General features: G+C 45.2%; 1 protein-coding gene and 1 pseudogene across 1 annotated transcript in view; both read left to right on the forward strand.

Annotated features, from left to right (window-relative positions):
* Positions 1-2,053: 2,053 nt before the first annotated feature.
* The window catches only part of NEIL2 (nei like DNA glycosylase 2), a 14,291-nt gene continuing 6,112 nt past the window's right edge, over positions 2,054-10,232 (forward strand). The window contains exons 1-2 of the mRNA XM_006774784.2: positions 2,054-2,191; positions 3,161-3,501. Of these exons, the coding sequence (XP_006774847.1) occupies positions 2,054-2,191; positions 3,161-3,501 (479 nt within the window). The remainder of the gene's footprint in view (positions 2,192-3,160; positions 3,502-10,232) is intronic.
* On the forward strand, positions 7,564-9,216 carry LOC102771686 (annotated as a pseudogene).

A 10,232-nucleotide genomic window follows, 5' to 3' on the forward strand; every position in this document is an offset into this window, starting at 1 on the left:
TTTTCCATCTCCAAAAATATACTTAAACATGCCCTGGGTCTAGGGACTTTAAGGATTAGGTGCATGTCTGAGGGAGGCTTTTCCAGAAGCTTCCTCCTCTGGAAATGACCTGGGCACAGAGAGCTAGCAGAGGGTAAGGGCAGCTGCAAGTATCCAGTTTGTTTGTTTGTTTTAAATTTATTTTATTGATTTCAGGAAGGGAGAGGGGGGGAGAGAGAGAGATAGAAACATCAGTGATGAGAGAGAATAATTGGCTGGCTGCCTCCTGCACGCCCCACAATGGGGGATCTAGCCCACAACCCGAGCTTGTGCCCTTGACCGGAATCAAACCTGGGACCCTTCAGTCCACAGGCTGACACACTATCCACTGAGCCCAAATCGGTTAGGGTGAGAGTGATCCTTTTAATCCATGTCAGATCCTGTTACTGCTCTGCTTAAAACTCTCCAGTAGCTTTCCATTTCACGCAAATTAAAACTAAGAGTCTTTACAGGGACCTGTAAGCCCACTGTTATGAATTGTAATGTAAATATCTGATATGCAGGATGTATTTTCATTGTTACAAATTGAATATAATTAAAGCATAATGATTAATCACAAATACAATATGTAATTAATATATGTGTTTTTCCGATGGTCTCAGGCGACCCCTGTGAAAGGGTCGTTTGACCCCCAAAGGGTTGCGACCCACAGGTTGAGAACTGCTGCTATAGACTCTTGAGTGTCTTGAAGGTCTGATTAGGGGAATATTACTACATTTTAGTGACTCTCAGGCACCATCAGATTTAAAGAGCACATTATTGAATGCACTACTAATTAAGCTATGAGAAAGCATGGCTTGTAAGAGGCATCCCCATTTCAGGGATTTTAAAATGTTTTTTAGAATTGCTGAAATACACTAGCTACCACCATGCCAGGTACCCACTTGGAGTTTTGGATTTTCATCCTTACGTATAGAGTCCCTGTGCAGGCGAGGAAACAGGCAGTTACATAGCGTGTCCTGGGTAGGGGGATAGGGGGCGGTACTCCTGTGTCTGAGAAGCTGGGGTGCAGACCTCTCAGACTCAAACATCTGAATGCTTCCTACACAAGCTCTCAGTGAACTTGGATGATTTGGGGCAGGGCTTTGATTCAGGGTTAAAATGGAACCCCAGCTGTTTATCCATTACCAGGGATAAATATTTGTAGTTAAGCTGGAAGTGACCCCTCCCTGCTCTGAACCCACGTGACCCTGTGTCTGCACTTGTCCTGATTCTGAGCTCTGCACTGTGGTTGTCACATACACAGCACCCTTAATTGTGAGGGGCTCCTGGGAGGGCTCAATCCACATCTGTGTCTTTGTGCCCCTTACAGCTTTCCCTAGAGTGACCATCTCTTTCCTGAAAAAAGGAGGGGGGAATGCATCAGCAGCAGTGGGTTGGATTGGTTTTGGGGGAGGAAGGAGAGGACAGAGATAGTGTGGAGATGAGTAAGAGGTCACAGTCCAGGCAAAAGGAAACAAGGGTCCGCTCCTGTTCAAGCTGCCACAGGACCAAATTAGAGGGTACCCTGAAGTGCTGTCTAGCACTCTGTAGGTGCTTAATTGTTTGCCACATGAAGAAGGGGGAGAGGAGCTGGAAGGAGAGACCCTTCCTGGGAAGCTGGCTCAGCTGGTTCGGCTCTTTGATCTGACCCTCCTCCCAAGCCACGCTCCCTTTTTGGTCATATATACTGTTAAAAGTTGGTGGCAAAAAAATAGCTGCTTGAAAGCTCAGAGCTTGACACCCAGCAGAGATGCTAGAGCAGTGATGGCGAACCTATGACACGCGTGTCAGAGGTGACACACGAACTCATTTTTTTGGTTGATTTTTCTTTATTAAATGGCGTTTAAATATATAAAATAAATATCAAAAATATGTCTTTGTTTTACTATGGTTGCAAATATCAAAGAATTTCTATATGTGACACAGCACCAGAGTTAAGTTAGGGTTTTTCAAAATGCTGACACGCCGAGCTCAAAAGGTTCACCATCACTGTGCTCGAGAGAAACTAGCTACATCATTTCCGCCTGCAGGGATGCCAGAAGGGCCATCAGTGAGGAAGTTTCACCATTTGACCTCCCCCTTTGTGGGGCAGCAGGTGGTCAAGACAGGGGGCAGCAGTAAGAAGCTAAACCCTGCCAGCTTCCAGTCCCTGTGGCTCCAGGACACCCAGGTGAGTCCATCATCGTCTGGTGGTCATACCTCCCACAGGTGGACCGCCTCCCTCAGCATATCCTATGCCGCCCCTAGAATTTGTCTCGGCACTTTCCACGCCATCACTTCCTTGAGCCCAAGACAACCATGCTAGGACTCCATGCAGCTCCTCTTTCAGTCTGCTATTTCTCAGCCAGAAGTGGGCTTTACAGTGGCACATGGAACTATAAAAAATACACAAGCTGGAGACTGATCACTTCAGCTGACTCTGATGTGCACCTTTGGTTGGGAGCCATGTTTAGTCCCACAGGCCAGAAAGGATGTAAGGAAAGAGCATAACCTTCTGATGTCGTTTCCAACCTGCTCACCTTTGCCCTGAGTGTAAGTCAGAATTCCCTTGAGGTCTGACTCGTGCCTCCCTCTCTAGCACACTTCTGCCCCTGCCCCAGATCTCTCTTCCAATCATATTGAAAGTTCTGGAGCTCCTCTAACAGTTCTCCTTGCCCATTCTTTGCCATGCTGCTCCCCTGCTTGAGCAAGTCTTCCTTTATCTTCCAACTCTGCCCCCATTCTTGTCGGTTCATGTTACCATGGCTCATCCACCTCTTCTAGTCTTCCCCATTCTGGGTCTGTAAGCCTCTGTCTGTCTGTGCTGCTGTAACAGAATACTACAGACTGGGTGGCTTACAAATCCAGAAATTTATTTCTCAGTTCTGGAGGCTGGAAATTCCAGATCAAGGTGCTGGCAGATTCAGTTGCCTGGCTTATAGATGGTCATCTCCCTGTGTTCTCACATGGTGGAAGGGACAAGGGCAGTAATCCTATTCATGAAGGCTCCACCCTCAAGACCTAATCACCTTCCAGAGGCTCCACCTCCAGATACCATCCCATTGCAAGTTACAGTTTAAACATAGGAATTTCGGGGGGGAGGGGATGGTATACAAACACATCTATAAGCAAAGGCTTAGATCATGTTATTTTTTTCTAGGTCCATGGAAAGAAATTATTCCTTAGATTTGATCCAGATGAAGAAACCAAGTCTCCCAGCAACAACCCACTGCCAGAACCTCTAGGAAAAGGAGAGAGGAAGAAAGAGGCTGGGGACCAAAAGCAGACCTTGGGTCCCGACAGCCGGAAGATCTCAGACCAGTCTCCCCAGTCCGACAGTGGAGACAATGGTTCTGAGTGTTTGGGGGGAGTCAGCCCAGCAGGAGGTGCTGAGAGGTGGCTGCAGGTCAGCTTTGGTCTGTTTGGCAGCATTTGGGTGAATGAATTCTCCAGAGCAAAGAAAGCAAACAAGAGGGGTGACTGGAGGGACCCCATTCCAAGGTAATGGTGTGGTGGAGTGGGCTGTGGGCTGTGTCTGTCTTCGTCTCTATGGGGTCTGCAGTATTAACATGGCCGCCAGGGTATGGCACACTCTCTGGGCACACTCAGGTGGCTGTCCAACCTGCTCTCCGGCAGTCAGCATCCTAGGAGAAAGAAGACACTTTTCTGTCTATTTGTCATAGAAAGTAGACTGTGGTCTGCACCCGGAAAGGAAGGGTCACATCCTGGGTCAGCTTAGCGAAGGGGAGATCTTCCCAACAAACATGGTCCTACAGGGTGGAGGTCTCTGAAGAACATTGGACAGCTTGATGAGTGCCCTCTGAATTTAGGGACAGAATCGTCCCAGTTCTTAATCTATTAATGTTGAGTCTACCTTAGTTCGTAAAACTCTCTGCATGTTCAGGGTTATTTCCTTACTGTACACATCCAGAGGGGTCATTGCTGGTCAAAGGGAATGAGCATTCTTCCTGTGGACCATTCTTAAGGCCTTGCAAAGGTGCTTGCTCACTGTGCTGAATTCTTACTAGCGTTGGATTGTTTGTGTGCTTTTGATCACTTTGTAGGAGCTTTTGGATATTGTGTATTAGCCTTTGTGATGTGTGGTCCCAGTATGGTTTCCTGTCTGTGCCCTTTGACACAACGTGCCTGTGGGCATTCAGGATTTTTAATTTTTATGTAGTCAGTGTCAGTATTTTTTAAAATGCTTTTTAATTTTTCAATTACAGTTAGCATAGAATATTGTATTAGTTTCTGGTGTACAACATAGTAATTTGACATTTATATAACTTACCAAGTGATCACCTCGATAAGTCCATATTTTTCTTGATAACTTTTAAGTTGACCCCTCTTGCTAAAGAAGGCCTCTTCTACCCAAATCACACTGCTTTTCTATTTTCTAAAGTCTCTTATTTATTTTTTTTATGCTCAGAACTCTAGTCTTTATTTGTGGTATGATGTCGGACAGTAGGATCTTTGGACTGTAACAATAACTCAAGCTGGCTTAAAGTGGGAGGAGATTTTTTTGGTTCACATAATTGGAAGTTCAGAGGGAGAGTGGACTTTGGCGTCTACTCAGTTTCCAGCTTTTGGCTTGAGGGTCTTCTGATTCTCCTGTCTTTGGACTTTTCCACGTGTTGGTTTTGTCCTTCGACCAGCAGCAAGAGGCTCGGCAGTCCCAGACCTTATGTCCACAAAGGAAGAGGAAAGAGGAAGAGAGAGGGTTCTTTCTGAACGTCCTGAGAAGGAGAGCTTTCTCAGAAACCCCCAGCAAACCTCTCATTGCCTGAAGCTGGCTCAGGGCTGATTTCTGAAATGGTCTCCAACTAGGGGAATTTAAATGCTCTTCCACTAACAGAGCTCACCCCTAGGTTTTCAGATGTGTCATGGAGTTAACACATATAATTCTCTTACTTTTAAAGTCTTGTCAAGTTATGTCTCCCTTCTTATTTTTTGTGTTTTATATATTACTTTGTCTCCCAACCCCCTTTTTCTTAATTAGGCTTGCCAGAGTTTTATCTACATTGTTGGTCTTTCAAATAATGTTAGTTTTATATATTCTATATGTAAGAGTGTTTCCTGTCCTGGCCAGTTTTGTTCAGTGGATAGAGCATCAGCTCACAGACTGAATGGTTCTGGGTTCGATTCTGGTCAAAGGCATGTACCCCAATTGCAAGCTCCATCCCAGGCCCTGGTCGGGGTGCACGTGGGAGGCAACCAATTAGTGTGACACATCCATGTTTCTCTCTGTGTGTCTCTCCCCCTCCCTTCCACTCTCTGAAAAATCAATGGAAAAATATTCTTGGGTGATGATTAACCATCCCCTCCCCCCTCAAATGAGTGTTTCCTAATTGTCCAAATGGTTGAGTGTTTGGTCATCATTTTTTTTTAATATGTTTTATTGATTTTTTTTTTAAGAGAGAGTCAGAAAGGGAGAGGGAGAGAGAGATAGAAACATCAATGATGGGAGAGAATCATTGATTGGCTGCCTCCTGCATGCCCCCCATTGGGGATTGAGCCCACAAATCTTGCTCACCTGCCTGCCTGCCTGGTCACCCTTAACTGCCCCCTCTGCTGGCCTGGTCGCTTCTTCCTGCCCACCCTGCCAGCCTGGTCATCCGTAACTGCCCCCTCTGCCAGCCTGGTTGCTGCTTACTGCCCACCCTGCCAGCCAGGTCGCCCCCAACTGCCCTTCTCTGCTGGCCTGGTCGCCCCTCACAGCCCCCCTGCCAGCCTGGGTCATCATTTTTATTGGGTTATTAGATGCCAGGTGCATGAAAGTCGTGCAGGGGTGGGGTGGTCCCCTCAGCCCAGCTTGCCCCCTATCACATACTGGGAGCCCTAGGGGATGTCCTACTACCTGCTCCCTGCTCCCCTTGGGGAGTGGGCCTAAGCAGAAGTCTGGCCGGCCTGGTCATAGTCAGCCATCTTGTGAGGGTGTGAGGGTTAATTTGCATATTACCTCTTTATTATATAGGATGGTCAGTATTATGATCAAAGCTTGTACATTTTCTACTTTTGGCATTGAGATTTGCAGCTGAACACACAATTGACCTTTGCTTATACTTTATGTACATAAATGAAGGTAGTATGTTCCTTCAAAGTAAAACATTCTGTAAATGTTAAGAACAGGTTAATGGCTTTTAAAAGTTAACTCAGCTTTTCTCTGTCCTTGCTTATTTTTTGTTTACTTAATATGCCAGCGTGGGAAGAGGAGCGTTCCAGTCTCCCAGGGTAGGCGTGGTTTTAAAAGTGTCTTCTTGTCTTTCTAAGCATTTTTTATATGTGTTTTGCTGACCTGTGGTCCCAGGCAGCAGGGCTCCCTGACTTGTAGGTTCTTTACAGCTTCATTTTTAAACAGCATCCCCTCTTATTGCCTTTGGTCTTGAATTCTGCTTTTCTTCTTTTTATTTTTTTTCTCCTGTATTTCCCCATTCAGTCTTGTTTGCCACAATCAGACAGACAGAAAGGGCAAGGACACTTTTCTCTTTCATCTGGAATTCTACTTTTCTTGATGTTAATAGTGCCACTCTGTTCCCACTCCATGGTCTTTTCTCATTTAGTTGTAGGTATGTCTCCTATGAACTGCAAGGCAGGCTTTTGTATCTCTTTAAACTCAAACTGAAACGCTTCGTTTTCAGATGGGGTAACTGTGGTGTTTGGATTTTCTTCTACTTAACATTTTATTATACCTTGTTCATTTTCTTTTGTGGGATTTATTGTCTCTTTTCTGCCTTTTCCCCCTGTTAATTTGGAAGTATTGCTATTTAACTTCATTCTGTTGGTAATAATTTTTTTTTAATATATTTTATTGATTTTTTACAGAGAGGAAGGGAGAAAGGTAGAGAGCCAGAAACATCAATGAGCGAGAAGCATCGATCAGCTGCCTCCCGCACATCTCCCACCGGGAGATGTGCCCGCAACCCAGGTACACGCCCCTGACCGGAATCGAACCTGGGACCCCCCAGCCCGCAGGCCGACGCTCTATCCACTGAGCCAAACCGGTCTCGGCAGTTGTTGGTAATAATTTATCTTTAAATTATACCTATGTTTTTTCTGAGTTGGTAACCAGCAAATTAAAATTTTTAAAATTTATTTTTCAGTTACATTTGACAATTAACCATAAAAATTTTAAATAGCATTACATTAATAACTCTTCTCCCTTATTATTGAAATTGGCGTTTTGGTCATTCTCCTCCACCCCTCTGAGATGAGACCTTTAACATATTTCTGCTTCCCTATCTCTTTTCTGTCACATCCACCCCATTTCCTGCATTTGCTAAAGTAGTTTAGAATTTTAGTTCCAGGTTGTTAATTAACTAGATTATGTAGTTAATTATATCTAATTAAACTAATCAAGAACCTCATTCACCAGCAGCTGCTCTCATTTCTGCAGCAGCTCTCTCCCCCTCTCTGCCTGGAGCCAAGAATATATCCTGTCTTCTTTTTGCTGCAAGGCATGAATTTGAAAGACCTGTTGGCTGTTCTGATATATAAGGAGCAAGGCAGACAGTGGTGGTCAGATTACTGTGGACAGGATGTCTAGTGGCATGAGAGGCATGATAGAACTGGTATAGGAAACATCAGTTCTTGATCCTTTTCTGAGGCTACAGTATCCCTGAATGCCAGAAACTGCTGTCCCAGGCTAAGGGTGGGGGTGGGGAAGAACCCCTGCAGGAGGGCTTATTTTGGCTGCTGGTAACTGGGCCAATCCCAGTAGAGGAACAGGTATCTTGGCTTCGAAAGAGGGGACAAAGAGGGCAGCTCAACCTCCCCATATGGTCACCATGCTGGACGACATTCCCACTAATCTACACCCCATGCCTCAGCTCCGTGCAGTCATTACAGCCCTCAGCAGTGGAAGTAACTGCCTGAGCATATGCAGAGGGTGTCAACAGAACCAATTATTGATTCTGATTTACAAAAACTGTGTGGATCTGATTGCAACACTACCTTGTGTTGCTGCAAAGATCTGCTGGAATCTGTACTGGGAGGCAGAATTACTGGGCCATTGACTAAGCTAGACTGGTCCCACAATTTCACCAACATGTTAGGCTATGCCTATGCTCAGTTTACTGAGCTCATGTGCTTGTACCTCACCACCCACAGTGACCATGAAGGTGGCAGTGTAGGTGCTCATATCACCACACTTACAGGCAGTGCCCTTTCAGATCCCTACCTGTCCTTCGCAGCAGCCATGAACGGGCCGGCAAAGACCCTGCATGGACTGGCAAATCAGGAAGTGCTTGTTTGGCTGACGCATCTACAAAAGGAAGTTGGCAAAGGTGTGTCAGATGAGACTACATCTGGAACACACTCAATTCAGGATGGGTTGTCCCAGGCTATGGCCATGCACTACTAAGGAAGACTGATCCTGATACATGTGTCAGCGAGAGTCTGCTCTGAAACACCTGCCTCATGACCCCATGTGTAAGTTGCTTGCTCAGCTGTACAAGGTGGTGCCCAGTGTCCTCTTAGAGCAGATGAAGGCCAAGAACCCTTGGCCCAATGTAGATGATGCTCTAGTATGATGGCATGACAGAGAAGAGTACTACGCAGTACTGTTTGGGGTGTCATGAGCATTGGATGCACTGGCACAGCTCATCTGGAGCCAGTCTCTAGGCTTCCCTCTAGAGAGGCCCAAGTCCATGAGCGCTGATGGTTTGATAAAGTTTGTAATTCTAAGGGCAAAACTGGGGACAGAGGGAAAACTACCAGAAGTGAAGGAACTTTAAAAAAAGTATGGTTTTGTTTCAGGGAGCTTTTAAAGACTTAAGATTAAATTGAATCTGAGACACTGATAATACATTTGAGGTTAAAATATAAATGAAGACTTTAAAAGATGAAAAGTGACCCCTTTTCCCCTAACTAGCTCCTTTCCCCTGATGGGAATGAGTTGCCCATCAGCTGTAGGATGACCAGGACTAATGCATGTGGTGTGGGTTAGATCTGGCCCCCCCTCCCCATCTCTAGAGTGAGAATCTGGCTCTTCTTTCCCTGTGTCAAAGCCGATTGCAGAGAATCTGTAGTTCGGAGCTTTTGGTTCTTCTACTCCGTCCAGCCTTCAGTAGGCCAGCAAACCAGGACTCTGCCCCTTCTGTTTCCATAGGAATCCTATTGGATTGTCAGCTCTACCAAGCCCCATTGCCCTCTCCCATGCGCACAGACACTTCCTAGTGAGCTGGACATACTTTGGACATTTTTTTATGCTTCCAGGTGACTATAATGGTTATAAAATTCGTTGTTACTGGCACCCGGTATTTGATTTTTTTTCTTTTCTTTTTCTTTTTTTTAATTGTTTTATTGCTTAAAGTATTACAAAGAGTATTATATATGTCTCCTTTATTTTTCCTCCCCTTGACCTTCCCCTAGCCTCCCATACCCCCCAACCCTCCCCGTCTTTCCCGCTGTAATTTGACAGTCTGTTCGATGTTGCTCTGCCTCTGTATCTATTTTTGTTCATCAGTTTATAATGGTCTTAATTATCCATAAATGAGTGAGATCATGTGGTATTTTTCTTTCATTGATTGGCTTATTTCACTTAGCATAGGGTTATGCCTTTAGGAGGTCCCACATGCTCTCCAGTTCCATCCATGCTGTTGCAAATGGTAAGAATTCCTTCTTTTTTACAGTATTCCATGGTGTAGATGTACCACAGTTTTCTAATCCATTCATCTGCTGATGGGCACTTAGGCTGTTTCCAGATCTTAGCTATTGTAAATTGTGCTGCTATGAACATAGGGGTGCATATATCCTTTCTGATTGGTGTTTCTATTTGATTTTTATCTCTCTCTTTTTTTAATCCTCACCTGAGGATATTCTTTCCATTGATTTCTAGAGAGAGTGGAAGGGTGGGAGGAGGAGGAGGAAGAGGAAGAGGAGGAGAGGAAGAGAGAGAGAGAGAGAGAGAGCCATCAACATGAAAGAGACACACCAATTGGTTGCCTCCTGCATGTGCCCCTACTGGGGCTGGGGAACCTGCAACCGAAGTATGTGCCTTTGACTTGTAATTGAACCCTAGACCCTTGGGTCCTGGGGCTGACACTATAACCACTGAGTAAAACTGGTCAGGATTCTTTTCTCTTTTAAAAATAATCCCATAAAAAGTTAAGATCTGGATATGTTCTAGTTCTCATTACTCTAATGCCTCCTTTGAGATTTTCTGTACATGCTGCACCTCAAGCTGAGGATGCTCTGGACCTCCCTGCCTTGGTCCCTACTTAGAGACCTCCTTG

The sequence above is a fragment of the Myotis davidii genome, unplaced genomic scaffold (genome assembly GCF_000327345.1).
Source record: "Myotis davidii unplaced genomic scaffold, ASM32734v1 scaffold524, whole genome shotgun sequence".
NCBI lineage: Eukaryota > Metazoa > Chordata > Mammalia > Chiroptera > Vespertilionidae > Myotis > Myotis davidii.